The 14467-nt window shown below is 67.2% G+C and overlaps 1 protein-coding gene across 1 annotated transcript; it reads right to left on the minus strand.

Annotated features, from left to right (window-relative positions):
* Positions 1–655: 655 nt before the first annotated feature.
* CPNE7 (copine 7) lies at positions 656–10544 on the minus strand. The gene is made up of 15 exons (XM_036013306.1): positions 10263–10544; positions 8570–8752; positions 6061–6135; positions 5789–5863; positions 5478–5561; positions 5074–5163; positions 4886–4984; positions 4600–4686; positions 4254–4313; positions 3456–3589; positions 2894–2948; positions 2525–2576; positions 2327–2460; positions 1786–2022; positions 656–1109 (listed from the first exon to the last, which is right to left on the minus strand). Exons 1-15 carry the CDS (start codon positions 10434–10436, stop codon positions 972–974), a joined length of 1677 nt encoding a protein of 558 aa, XP_035869199.1. The 5' UTR covers positions 10437–10544; the 3' UTR covers positions 656–971.
* Between the last annotated feature and the right edge of the window lie 3923 nt (positions 10545–14467).

A 14467-nucleotide genomic window follows, 5' to 3' on the forward strand; every position in this document is an offset into this window, starting at 1 on the left:
CCATTACCCCTGCTTAACAGATGAATCAGGAGCTAAAAATAGGCTCCCGGAGTTGAGAGGTGGACAGGACTTTGGATGGACGGATGGAGGGGTGGACGGTGGCCCTGGATTCAGGGACAGGACAGTTCATTTCTCCCAAACAAGACAGTTCAGGGGGAATCTCAGTTGGGGTCTCACCCCCACAGGGCTGGGAGGCCCTGGCGGGTGGAGCCCCTCTCGGACGGAGCCTGTAACCTGCAGTGCGTAGTAGGTCCTCATCAGGCCAGCCGCGGCAGGGGCTACGGGGGACCCGACTTGGCAGCCCCTCCCCGCCTGAGCCTGGTGGGGTCACTTGGAAGCTGGGCGGCCATGGCCTCCCCCCCGGGTCCAGCCCTCCTGACACCCTTGCGTTCTTGGGAGGCCTCTTGTTCAGCCCAGGAGGGACCCTGAGGAGCTAGCCAAAGGCTGGAAGGGTCCCTGTCTGGGGTGGAGCTGGGGGGGCCGATTCCTACCCCCTGGTGCTGGGTCATCCTCGCTGCAGGGGTGGGAGGGGGTGGGCAGTGACGGCACAAACAGCTGCCAGGAGACGAGGACACTTTATTGCACCCGAGCCCCAGCTGCAGACCCCAGGACGCGGCGCCGGGGCAGGACACAGAGCAGGGAGGGGGGAGGGGCGATCTGACTGTGGAAGGGGGGTGCCTGGGGGGCCCCCGGGTTTCCCAGTGATGGGGCACTCCCTGCTGGCCCCTCCCCATGAAGTCAGATGCTAAGCAGGACCCCTGCTCCTCCCGCCGGCCCCCCACACCTGCAGCTCCTGCTTCTGGGTTTCCCGGGGCCTAGATTGGTTCATCCTCTAGCCTTGGGGGCCCCGAGGATGAGAGGTGGGACTGGGCAGGGGGGCAAGGGGCCCCAGGAAGTTTGGGGGGATTTAAGGGACCATAAGGGTGCTGGAGACCAGAGGCAGCTGGCGGGCGCCCCTCCTCTGTGGGTGCTCAGGGTATGGGGCCCGGCCTGCTGTCCTGGGTATGGGCCCCGAGGTCCCGAGGTGGCAGCCCCCTGTGGCTGTAATACTCCACCACCTGCCGGGGCACCTCGGCCAGCACGCACTTGGCCAGCGCTGCCGGGGACGCCTGTGGAGCAGGGCAGCCTGATTACCTGGCGGCCTTCCCCACCTCCAACCCCCACCTGCTCATGCCCCGGCCTCATCTCTGGGGCCCCTCCTGTCACATGGTATGGAGTCAGCTTGGGGGACCCCAGGCAGCAGCTCACCTGGTGGCCGCCAGCAGCTGACCCAGTGAGGGACATCAGAGGGGCACTGTTCTGGGGGGGTGTGCTCACAGCACCCCACCCCTGGGTCCCAGGGTCCCAGGGCCCCAGGGCTCCAGCTCGCCGGGCGCAGGGGACAGCGTGGCCGAGGCCCGAAGGTGCAGCGTCCTCACAGCCGGGCCCAGCCCCCCACACCCCAGCGAGGCCACAGGCGTGTCCATGGGACACGGATTTCCTTCGCGTGGTCACGTGACGTGTGTTTTGGCACAAAGAGACGGGAAAGCCACGGAGGAAGCCTCCTGGATTCCCGGGGCCGGTGTGACGCCATCCGGTGTGGCTCTGACACTTCTCACAACAGAAAGGTTCTAGCCGATGGACTGCGGCTCAGGGCCTGCTCACGGCAGGGAGGGGAGGGGACGGGGGGCTTGGGCCCTTGTCTCCTGGTGCGCTGCCCAAGGGGGACCTGCCGCAGTCACAGGGACGGGGCACCTCGGGGCCGGGCCCCGCCCCCCGCCCCCCCCTCCAGCCCTGAGCACTCACGCTCTTGAGCTCCCGGAAAGGCACGAACTGGACAATGTCCCGGAGGGCGGGCTCGCCCCGCGGGGAGCACAGGACGCCGGCGTCCCCGTCCAGGACCTGCATGTCCGTGAAGTCGGCGTTGCCCACGCCCACGATGACGACGGACATGGGCAGGCGGGAGGCGCGCACAATGGCCTCCCGCGTGTCGGCCATGTCGGTCACCACGCCGTCCGTCAGGATCAGCAGGATGAAGTATTGCTGGGGACACAGGGGCACAGCGGTGGCCCCGTGTGGGCCCTTCAGGGCAGCTGTGCCCCTGCGTCCACCTCCGCCAAGCCCCCAAGTCCACAAGCAGCCTGCTCCCCAGAGGCCCCGGGGGGGACCGCCGACGCCCCTCAGCTGGGGTTTCCAGTTTTTCTGGAGTGAGTCTGAGCTGTGCCCGCATCACCTACCTCTCCCTGGACCCTGGGGTGACCCCTTACAGACGGGTCCCGGGTGGGGAGGGGCTCCCCACGCCCTGAAGAGACCCTGAGACCTCAGGGACAGGACCTGGAGTATCTACCGAGGCCTCGCCGGTGTGCTCCTCAGCCGCGGCCACGCGGGCCACCTTGGAGATGACGGGGGCCACGTTGGTGGGGCCGTAGAGCTGGACCCTGGGCAGGCAGCGCTGGTAGGCCTGCACCACGCCCTGGATGCCTGCAGGGGGAGGCAGTGAGCCGGGCCCTCGGCAGCCGCTCCCGGCCCCGGCGCTCCCTCCTACCTTCACACCGGTCGTCCTCGGGGTCGAAGTTGATGGCAAAGTCGTGGGACACCTGAGGGACACAAAGGGGGCTGCCAGCCCGCTCGCCTCCCTGGAAGGGAGTCACCAGGACAGACGGCAGACAGACAGACCAGCCCGGGCATCTTCCCGCCCGCCGCCGCGGATGTCTGCCTAAGCCAGCGGGACTGTTATCTGTGACTGGGGTTCCAGACCGCCGTCCCCTCCTCCTTGTCCCCAGAGGCCAAAGGTCGGCCCCTCGGGCAGGGAGGCCAGGCTCCCTGCGTGCGTCCGCCCCACGGCAGCAGTTCCGGGGAGAGGCAGGGGTCACGGGCGGGGCGCAGAGGGAGACACGCCCCCAGGCTGTCCTACCTCGAACTTGGGAGGGATCCGGGCTCCGAACCCCAAAGCCGAGAACCTCTTGTCACTGGAAGAGAGGCGGTCCTGTCACACAGGGTCCCCGATTCCTGGGTGGGTGGCTTGGGCGGCGCTCACAGGGCTCTGTGCCACGGGGGAGCTGGGCTCAGAGAGGTGAGGAGCCCGGTGCAGGTGGGGGGGACAGAGCCACCCACGTGGAGGCCACATCTCCCGCCTCCGCTCCAGGCCTGGGCACCTGCTGGGGAGCAGCCTGACCCCCGCAGAGGTCGGCTTCCTGCCCACGGGACCCCAGTGGCCCACACGCCGCCCACACGCACCCCCACCCCAGCAGGCTTGCTGTCCACGCCTCAGTTCACTGCTCTGTAAAGTGGGACACAGGCCCCCCTGGGGGTGTGAAGGGTGGGCAGTGCCCTGAGGGGAGGGCCAGTCCCCCGTGGACACACACTCTGACCCCACTCCCGCCGGGGAGCGGCACCGGCCCGCGGGGCCAGCCACGCCGGGCTGCCCGGCCTGCGCCGCGGAGCCGGCCCACGGGGGAGGGGCGGCGGGGGCGCACCTGTCGTAGTCCTGGCACACCTCGCCCACGGCCAGCAGGGCCTGCAGGTACTCGTTGGGCTGGAAGGGGTGGATGTAGTGCAGGGAGCAGCTGTTCCGCGGGTCGCCGTTGGAGGCCGTGAAGTCGATGGCCACCTGCGGAGGCCCCGCGATGATGCCGGAGCCCCTCTCCTGCCTGGCCTGGGGGCTCCTGCGCCCCCACTTGACGGGTGAGGGAAACAGGCCCCTGAGCAAGGGGGCCCGTCAGAGTGGTTCCCAGGGTCTGCGAGGAGCAGTCCCCACGGGGACTCCCGCACCCACAGCTGCTCACTGAGCCCGTGGGCCCCTGCTGTCCCTGCCACCCTCACTGAGGGGCCAGCCCTGCACCCACTGGGGCACACCCCTCAGGTGAGTCTGGGTCGTCCAGTGACGCCGCAGGAATGGGGCGTGGGCAGAAGGACCCCTGGCTGTCTGTCCAGCTGCACCTGAGCCACCTGCCAGGGCTGCCCCTCGTGTGGCCCCTGGGAGTCCGTGTTCCCTACATCTCTCCCCTTCACTGTGTTTTTGTGGAGGGTCAGTCCTGGCTGCGCCCCTCCCGAGGGTGCCCGGCTCCCCTGCACGGAACAGGATCCAGGAAAAGGCACAGGAAGAGCCTGGGGGGGGCCTCCAGGCCCTGCAGAAGGGCGCCACTGTCCCCACGTCCGTTTGCACCTCCGTCCTGGGTGCCAAACCAATGCAGAGCCACGGCCCGGGCGGGAGGGGGCGCTGACATGGTCGGCATGGTGCGCCTGCTGGCCGCGTGGCGGACCCGCGGACTCACCGTGAAGTGGATCTGGCAGCCGCCCATGACGTAGTCCAGGAAGGAGAAGACCCTGGAGGACTGCCGGGCCGTGGGGTCAGCCGGGCCCGCCCAGGACTCTGTGCCCCACCCCGGGGGGCTCAGGCAGGTGTGCACAGAGGCCAGCAGGCCCCCGGCTGCCCGAGCGTCTTTCTGTTTCCCCCTCCCCTCAGCCCCACCAACTCCCACCAACTCCCCCGAATCCTGGGGACCACCAGGCATCAGGGACAAGGCCCCCAAGAGTTCCTCTGACACTGGGGTCCTCGGGGGTGGGGTCACCTTTGGCCGTGGGGGGTGGGGCAGGCCTGCGGGCAGAGGCAGTGTGTACCTTCAGCTCTGCCAGGATGACCACGCCGGAGTTCTTGTAATGCCGCTTCCTCTGCTTGTACTTGGGGTTCACGCATTCCCACTGGGCCTGGGGGGCAGGGACGGGCAGAGAGCCCCATGCGGAGCGCCAGCACCAGCACCCCCACCCCCGGGGGCCCGGGAGGCCTGAGAGGCAGCCCGCACCAGGTCTTCTGCTGCCCCCAGTGGCTGCTGCCCCCGGTGGCGCCCCGGAAGCTGGGTCAGGACCCCGTGTCCAGAGCCCCAGGGACCAGGAGGGGCTGGCTCACCTGGCCCCCCCTGAAGGCCGCCTGCATCTCCGCGAAGCTGGTGGTGAACTCCCCGATGAAGTCGTGCTTTCCTCGGGCGTCGTGGTCCCAGACCAGGCCCTGCGGGGCCGGCCTGCTCAGCCCCCGGCCCCCGGGGGTCCCCCCACCCAGGGTCCCCGCCCCCGCCCGCCGGCTGGCTGGGTCCCCACCTTCAGAGGTCGAGTCTCGTCGCCGCCGCACAGGGAGTTCAGTGACACCTTGAAGGGCTCCCACTCAGGGCTCAGGTTGTCCCTCACTACCTGCGGGCGGGCAGGTGGGCGGCGGCCTCAGGCCCAGAGAGGAGTGGGTTTCCAGGGGGAAGCCCCTCTTCCTCAACTAGGCTGTTCTCTAAGAGCTGACGCTGACCTATCTAAATGGGATGTGCTCCCGGACCGCGGTCTGCAAGCCCCGCACCCACAGGTGTGGACTGCGGGACCCCCGCTGAACCCTCACGGCGCCATCGCTCCCCACCCGCCCGCGGCTGCCAGCTCACGGGTGGGGGTGAGTGTGCAGATCACACCCCGACAGGGCGGGGGCGCGGGGGAGTGACGGGCGGCCGGGCAGTGAGGCTCACCTCCGTCCTGTGCACCAGCTGCCGGCTCTGGTCCTCGTCGACCCGGTACAGCTCCAGGAAGGGGTCCGACTTGCTGAAGACGTCCTGCAGGGGGCAGCAGGGAATGCGGCCCTGCTCGGCCGTCCCCGCCGACCCCTCACCCCTGGGGCCTCCGCCAGCCTGGCCCTCCATCCGGTGAGTCCGCAGCCCGTCCCGAGGGCTGCCCGCTGTGACTCGGGGCCCCACAGCGGTGACTCGGCCCCCATGCGGCCCATCAGGGACAGCGTTCCCTGAGGCCAGAGCCCTGCCTGGGGGGGGGCCCCCACACTCACCTTGTCATCCAGCTTCTGGGCCCGGAAGGAGAGCTCGACGAACCCACTGTTGCTGGAGATGTCCTCGGCCGCCACCTGGGCAGGGCAGAGCCACGGGTCCCGCTGGGCACACGGGGCTCCCCCCCGCCCACACCCAGTGGCAGCCCCACGGCGGCTGGAGGGGAGGCATCTGAATTCCCACCCCCCTCACCCCGGGGCCTCCCTAGTGGGCAGTGCGGCCGGGGCCCACGGAGCCGCAGCGAGGACGGGGTGCAGGTCTGAGAGGGGCTCACCGTGATGGTGGACTTGCCGGCGTTCCGGCCGGACCGCAGCAACAGTGCCAGGGTCACCTTCTTCTGGGCCACGATCTGGAGGCCAGGAAGGTCCCGGCAGGGTCAGCTCCTGCCCCCCGGGGGCCCTGGCTCCCCCAGACCTGCCACGGGGGCCCTGTGCCCTCGGGGCCTGGCAGTCACCAGCCCATGGCCCTCCCCGGGGACACTCGGCCGGCGGTTGTCCTTCTTGCTCGCCCTGACACTGTCACTGTGCCACCACGTGGGCCCCCGTCGTCCTTGTGTCAGAGGAGGAAACTGAGGCTCAGAGAGGAGGCCCGAGAGAGACCGCCCAGGGCCACACGAGGGTGAGCACTGGGCCTGTGTCGGGTGCTCGCAGACCAGGCCCCACGGGTGGCCCCTGGCTGGTGGTGGGGGTGCAGGGGCAGGAGCCGGACGGGGGGAACACAGCCCAGCTCTCCCCCTCCTGTCCCGGGTCTCGTCTCTGCACCTGGCCACCTCCTATCAATGACGGTGGATACCGTCTTCAGCCAGGGCACCTGCTCCTCGGAGGGGGGTGCTCGGGCGGCTGGGGTCCTCCTCTGATGCAGGACGACCCCTCCCCCTGCCGTGGCTGCTGGAGGACCCCGACTTCCTCTCAGGGGGACTCAGGGTGCCCACAGCTATCACCACGGTGACGGTGACAGTACACTGACAGGCGTCAGCACTTACCTGGCCCACCCCACATGGGCTCCTGTCTGCTGGGGGGGGGCTGGGGGGACCACAGTGAAGGGGCTGTGTGCAGATGGGGGACAGGATGCACCCCACCCCCTGTCAGGGGCTGCCTGGCGAGCAGCTCCTGAGCGCTCGGGAACGCTCTGTGCAGAAGAGAAAACAGGCCCAGGGCGGGGATGCTCTCGGCAAGGCGTGGGGGCCGCATGCGCCCCCCCCCCATTCTCCCATCTGTGGGCTTCCCATCTGGGCTCTCGTCAGTAGGCAGGGACAGCCGGCCTGGTACCAGGGAGTGGCCAACGGTGCTTCCCGCCCGAGGTTCTGGGGGTGGGCGCGAGGTTCAGCCACACCCAGCACGTCCACAGCCCACCCAGGTGGCCCTGCTCCCGGCGCCCCTGTTTCCCAGGTAGAGAGGCGCAGGCAGAGGTCAGGGACTCGCTCAAGGTCACGGCCCTGGGGTTTGAGACCGGTGCCGCCTCCCGCCCCACCCCCACCACTGGTCCGGGGCTGCGGGGCCCTGGGCGGCTACGGAGCACGAGGCTCTGGCCTGTTGTCTAAAGGCTGCGTGGACGTCCAGACGCTTGTGTCCATGGGACTGGCCCCGCACCTGTGTGCCTGTCCGTGTGTGCACGGCACGTGCGCACAAACGTGTGTGCACTCGAGCCTGTGCACGCATGTCTCTCTGTGTATGCATGTGAGCACATGTGTGCCTGTGGGCGGGCTTGTGTGCACACGTGTGCTCGTGTGTGCCTGTGTGTGAGCCGTCCTCTTCCGTGCTCATGGCAGGTGGCAGGCTAGCACCTGGGGGCACCCTGCCCTCTGCCCTTTCTCGGGACTGAGTCCTTCCTGGCTCTCCGTCCGTCCTTTCATCCGAGACTCGGACGACCGGAGGGGGCACCCTGCACCAGCTGCGGCCCAGGCGGCGCCCTCAAGTTGTGCAAAACACACCGGACACAGACGCGACCGTCCCGTGTGATCCACGGACATGAGATTCTAGAGCAGGCTGTGGAGAGTGGGCTGGGGTCCTCCTCTGGTGAACGGCAACCCCTCCCCCACCACGGCTGCTGGAGGACCGGTGACTTCCTCCCTGGGGGGGACTCAGTGTCCTCCGCCATCTCCACGGTGACGGTGACAGTGACGGTGGCACTGACAGGCGTCAACACTTAGCTGGCCCACCCCACCCCCAGGGGGCCTGCCAGCGAGGGAAGCATCCTGGCTGGTCTGGGTGCGTCATCGATCTGCACGGTCTGCGTGTCCAGCTGCACGCACACCCGACCGCAGCCCAGAACGGTGCCCCCCGGTTCGCGTGAGCATCAGATGTGGGGCGTGCTGGGCGCAGCCGGCACCGAGCTGTGGTCACACTGGTGGTGCAGAGGGTGGGACAGGGTGCCCCCCACCCCCACCTCCACCCCCACCCCCCACCCGGGGGAGCTGGGGTGGGAGGAGCAGGTGCGTGTGGTTCCTGCGTTAAAACCGAGCAGAGGGGAAAGCGCACGCCCCTTCCTCCTGCGTGTTCGGGGGCTCCGCCAGAGCTTGGAGACTGGGCCCAGGGCGGAGGGCGCGGACCGGCAGGCCGTGCCCACTCTCTGAATGGGGAACCATGTGAGCACATCGCCCAGCTCAAAAGGACGTGTTTTTAAAAGTGACTAATAAGGGGCCGTGACAGAGAAGGAGCCATGGAGACGGCAGAGCCAGGGTGCTCCCCAACTGCATGGCACCAGCCCTCGGGGCCAGCCGGGGCGCCCCCCTGCCCGGCTGGGCCTCCCTGCCCGCCCCCCTCCTGAGGGGGCAGGGCACCCACCTGCCCCAGGGTGCACTCCACGCCCCCCAGGAAGTCGTCGTCCTGGCAGCCGAGGCCGCCGGGACCGTGGCTGTCGTAGACCTCGAAGCGCAGCCTCTGGGCCTCCGCGAAGCAGTACTCGAGCGTGAAGACCTTGGAGAACGTGGGGTGCAGGCAGCTCCCCACCACCTCCGTCCGGTCCACCTGCAGCACGGAGAGTGGACCCGTGGGAGGGGCTTCCTCCGGCGCCACCCAGGGCCGGCCCAGCCTCGGCTCCCTTCTCCTGGGGGAAGACCCCCGCCCGACATGCGCTCCACCCCACGGGACTCTCTCCAGGACCCCTGCGCCTCCGTCCCTGGCGTGGAGGTGACCCCTGCTGGACACAGGGTGAGCTTCTCTGCGCCTCCTCATCTCGTGCCCACCTTGGCTGCCCTGCCTCCGCATCACAGTGGGGGGCTGAGGCTCCACCTTCCGAGTGAGGTGTGAGTCAGGGACAGACCCTGGGGCTGGGCTGGGCACGCCCAGAGCAGAGCCCTCTCCCCAGCACCCTGCCGGGCAGTGGCGGGCTGCAGGGGTGCAGATTCCCGCTGGGTCCTGCTCTCTCCACCATCCACCTTGGGCTCTGACACCCAGGGCACAGCCCCCATTGGGCAGACGGGTGTCAGGGCCACCCCGGGGTCCCACACACTCCGGCACCTCAGACAAGGCGTCTGCGTGTGCAATGCTTGTATCAGGCAACAGGGGCACGCCTGAGGGGGGGACCCATCTGGTCTCCGAGCCCCAGGGTGCCGGTGGCCCCGAGATGACCGGAGCCCGTGCAAGGGCAGAGCTCACGCTCCTCGGCAGCAGAGCGCCTGGCGTGTCCCCTCCCGGGCCCCCACCTAGACTCCCGGTGGCCAACACCAGGGTCCCCATCCCCCCCACTGAAGGCACCGCAGCCTCAACGGCGGACCTCCTCTGCTCTCGCCCTTCCTACGTGAGGTGGAGACCGAGGAAGCACTTTGCACAGCCCAGACTCCCGACTGCCCACATGGAGGGCAGGGCTGGGGGCCATGGGGAAGCCACCCGCAGGACCAGAGCGTGTCAGGGGGAGACCCCCGCACCCCAGACACTAAAACGCCCACCCAGTGCCAGGTCCGCGGGGCGCCCCAGCCCTGGCCACAGGCGCGCTCGGGGTGGGGTCACTGCAGTGTCACTCCAGGGGCCAGGCCACAGGCTGGGGAGCCCTCTCAGTGGGGGTCTCGGGATCAAGTCCCGCCTCTGGAGCCGCCGCTCCCCTGCCTGCCCAGGGCTCCGAGACTGGTCCCTCTGGCTGGAACGTGGGGACCTGGCACCCGAGGAGAAGACCCTGCTTCCCCGGGGCACAGAGGGGCACCGGCCGCCTCGGTCCAGCCCTGCAGCCCCACCGCTCGCTCCTGGGCGCCCCGCACTTCCACGCTGCTTAACCAGACCCCCTGCCTGCACCCTCCGTGTCCCACAGAACCCCGGGGGCACCCCAGCTCCAGCGCCCCTCTCTCAACACGGAGCCCTGTCCGCTGCTGCCGAGCAAGTCCAGCCCCCGCCGGGCGCCCTCAGCTCCTGGCGCCCCCCCCCCCCGGACCTGGTAACCCCACCCCACGCCATGCGCCCCAGCTCCTGGGCGCCGTGCGCTGCGCCCCGCCAGCCTGGCGAGCCCACCGCGGTCCCGGCTTGCCCAGCCCCCGCCCAGCCCTACCTGCACCCACCGGCCCTGCGAATGTAGCAGCAGCACCACGCTGGGGTCGGACTTGGTGAGTGGGTCGCGGTCCAGCAGGTGCCGGCAGCTCACCCGCAGCTCCACCTTCGAGGCGCAGGGCGCGGGCACCACTCTGGGGGCCGCCGCCGCCCCGCGCTCCCAGCCCGCGCTCATGCTCCCGGCGCTGGCGCTGGGACCCGGCTGGGCGCACCGAGGGGCCGCGCGCGCGGGCTAAAGATGGCCTGGCCAGGCGTGGCCGTGCGTCCTTGCACGGGCGCGGGCACACGTGCTTCCCTCCACCGCCACCGCCGAGGACTGAGGTGGGGGCGGGTGGGACAGGGGAGGGGTCAGTGGAGGGGGCGGGGCCTGGGAGTTGTGGGTGGTGATGGAGGGGACATGGGATAGGGCAGTGGTGGGGGGCCTGGGCGGGAAGAAGCTGGGAAAAGGGTAGCCCTGGGAGGGGGCGTGGGGGTGGGCTGAGCTGGGCCCCCCCCCAGGCCCCCCTCCATCAGGCACTCCCTCTGGGGTCTCCGGGGTAAGCAGGCCTGGGCTGAGTCCGGGTTGGGGCCAGGGTGCGCCCTCCCGGACCGTGCTAGCCCGCAGGAGCCCTGAGGTGGGGGGGTCCTGGGAGGGCGTGCAGAGCAGGCCAGTGTCCCGGGCCCGGCTGAGCGAGCTGGACCCTGTCGCCCAGCTCATGAGGCGAGGGGCAGGCCACACACACAGAGGGGTGTGGGGCCACTCGGTGCCCCTTCTTCCACCCCCCCCCCCCGCCTCTGTGTCTGCCCCTCTGGGGAGCTGGCTCTGGTTCAGCTTTGGAAACCCGCTGGGGGCTTCCCGGGTCTTCCGTCCCCGCGTCTTTCCCAGTCCGGCTTTCCGGGGGTGTGCGGGGGCGGGGAGGGCTCTGAGTCCTTAGCCCACCGGCTGCGCATATGGTCTGCGGGGCGCCTCTCCCCAGAATGCCTGCCCAGCCGGCACACTGGACAGGACCTTTCGTCCATTCTGAGCCCCTGAGGGAACGGGGGTGGACGCCTGGGTGAGCAGCTGGCTCCAGGGCGGGGAGGGCGGGGCGGGCGCAGCAGCCCCTGACAAGGCTCAGGGTCTCCCTGCCTGGCTCCTCCCGCCAGACCTTGGGGAACCCACGGACTCAGCGCGACTTCAGCACCAAGGACAGCGCCGGCGCCTGCCGCTCCCTGGGGCCTCGCTGCGCAGCTGGCGGAGAGGGAAAGGGGGCGTCAGTGGTTGACTCGCCCTCGGCCTCCCAGGTCGCCAGCAGGGCTCCCGGCCAGCTGCTGGACGTCACGTGTCGAACATGCGGCGGTAAGGGACGGTGAGGAACAGGTGACGTTTGCACTGGAGGCACATTCCGAGGTGGGGAGTTCAGGTCTCCGAGGCCCAGAGAGTCTGAAGGGGTCAGACCCCACTGGGGTCTCCAACCACAGGCTCACAGTGACAGGTCCCAGGGGGGACCCTGGGCCTCGGCCTCGGGACCCGGCCACGCTAACAGAGAGGAGCCACCAAGGGCAACACGGCGTCTGTGCAGCCCTGGTCTTCGTGGCGCGGGCAGGCAGCCGTGGGGCTGCTGCCCCCTCCTTTCGGGGCCGGGCCAGGCCGGGGCAGAGGGCAGGGTGAGGCTGCAGGAGGTGAGATCCCCTCACCTCATGGATTCTGTTGCTGTTTTACAGGGAACAGTACCATGTCCCCTGTTGGAAAACTAGGAAATGAAGACGAGCAAACTGTTCACATTGGATGGGGGGTCACCCCCCCTCTTCCCACATGTTCTGAGTTTTTACAAGTTGTCCCGCCCCTGACCCCTCACCACACAGGTGCGTCGGACAGCCAGCTGCGGGGACCACCCCGTCCTGTCACAGCTCAGAGCCAAGTCCCCAGGCCTCGGGCCTGGCCCAGCCCATCGTTGGTGCCCAGTGGGGGCATGTCCAACCCAGTCACACAGCTTCTCTTTGGTCACCCATTTCCCCCCTTTTTAGTAACAACATTAGCTGGCCTCCCTCTGTGCCATTGACAAACACTGTTGCCCCAAAGCTCTTATGTTGAATATGTCAAAACCCTGCCCCCCACGAGATGGTGTCAGGAGGGGGGACCCACCAGGAAGGAGATGCTTGCACCACCGGCCAGCCCTCTGCCAGCCAGCACGAGGCTCTCCCCAGATGCCTGACCTGCCGGCACCTTTGTCTTGGCCTTCCGGCCCCCAGATCTGAGGGCTCAGTGTGGGGTCTGCCACTGCAGCTGGACAGACTGACCGTTCACACCCACAGCGGGAGCCGGGGAGCTGCAGCCCCTGGGGCCAGGCCTGACAGCTGCCTGTTTTGTGAATAAAGTTTTATTGGGATGTAGCCACACCTGTCCATTCAAAGAGTGTCTGTGTCTGATTTTGTTCTACAGGAGCAGAGCTGAGCTGCTGTCACCGAAAGCCAGAAATGCTTGCTGCCTCACTCTCTGGTCCTAGAAGAAGAGTTTTGACAGGCCCTGGTGAGGACAGGGGCTCAGGAGCGGAGAGGACACTGTCCCGACCGGCTCTTGTCCTCTGGTTATGCTGCCCCTGTCCCCGCTGTGCCTGGAGGCCTGCCCTGGGGACCTCTGTGTACAGCCGCTCCGAGATGGCAGCCTGCCTGCCCAGGGCAGGGGACGAGCGGCCCCTGGGCAAAGCACCCCCAGGACTAAGGGAACTCTGCACAGAGTCCCACCACCACCTGGGTGGCTTTGGGTGCTGCAACTGTCTGAGCTCATCTTCTGAAGCACCTGGCTGCTCAGACCCAGCCCAGCTGAGCTGAGAGGTAAGCAGGACCCGTGTCAGGTAGAGCCCGCCCCAGTCCTCAGAGGGGCACCCCGCTCTCCTCCTGCCCTTCCTGTCGTCATCAGCGGTGGGGTGTCCCTCTGGGATGCTCAGGTCCGCAGCAAAAGCGAATTAACATGTGAGCCTTGTAGCACGTGACAGCTCAGATGTCACCGTGCCGCTGAAATGAGGTCGGTCTGTGGCTTTTAGCAGAGGATGAATGGCAGATGGGTAATTTATGATGATTCGTGAGACCCGAACTGTAATTATGAAGCATTTCGAGGTGTATATTCACGATGCAAAGTGTAAAGAACCCACAACGGATGCTAATTTATCACTGACAGCTGTATATGTATCATGTGTCACGTCATGTAATCTTACATCCCTTCTGACTTACATCAAGCAATCTTTTCATTCATTAATAAAATCAAGTCCTGTCATTACTCTTAATGATGCAGTCCCATTTTCACCCCAGAGGACTCCTGTCATTAAACTCCTGACTTCCAACCAGCAGGCCCCTGAGGCTGGAAACAAGGACAGACGGAGCTCTCGTTCGAGGGCCCGGAGAACCCATCGGGGACCCGGAGCCCTGCAGCCCCGCGGGAGCGGAACCCAGAGCCGGGGAAAGTGTCTGTCTGTCTTCTCAGCCACGACCCCACGTCCTCTTTTCCCCTTCAGCCTCCCCACCCCCTCCCTCTTCCGCAGTCTCTCCTCTGGGAGGCAGCATAGTCAAAGTACACTTTTTAAAGGTCAAGATAACAATTACAATGAAAAGAACTCCAGGCTAACTTGTCTTCTCCAATTTTCTGTGCTGTGCCTAAGACATAGAAGATTCATCTGCCCCCAAATCTAATCTAAAGTTATCACACCAAAGACGGGGTGTCCTTCATAAGTATCATGCCTGCGAACAAGTCAGTCTTCTCAAGTTCCACGTGGTTCAACACCTTATCCGCCTTAGAACCTGTCATCGCCGTGGCAACCACTCACCCCCTGCACTGCCCTTGGGTGCTCCCAGAGGTTACACAGTGCTCCGGTTTGGGCTGTCTGATGATACTGCGTATTATCAGACTCCCACTTTAGGAGAAGCAGACCCAAGATGCTTGCAGAAGAAGCAAAACCTTCAACCTCATCAACTAATTACTGGTCCCAAAGTGGAGTCATGAGACGCGTGAAGATAGGGGTTCGGTTGTCGGGGCATCGCTCCTGTAGAGACAGAAGCCGAGTCCCCTGGGGGGGGGCTAGATAACCGGGTGAGCGAGTTTCCTGTCGATGGCACCAAGTCCTACAGTGATTGGTGCATTAAACCAGGACGAATGCCGTTCTGGGAGACGTCCACAAGCCCAGTGAAACTATGTCTGAATGTCTTTGCGTTTCTCTGACTTGCAAACGTGTCCCTTAGCTGTGCACAGGAAGA

The sequence above is a fragment of the Phyllostomus discolor genome, chromosome 12, assembly GCF_004126475.2.
Source record: "Phyllostomus discolor isolate MPI-MPIP mPhyDis1 chromosome 12, mPhyDis1.pri.v3, whole genome shotgun sequence".
In the NCBI taxonomy this organism is placed as follows: Eukaryota; Metazoa; Chordata; class Mammalia; order Chiroptera; family Phyllostomidae; genus Phyllostomus; species Phyllostomus discolor.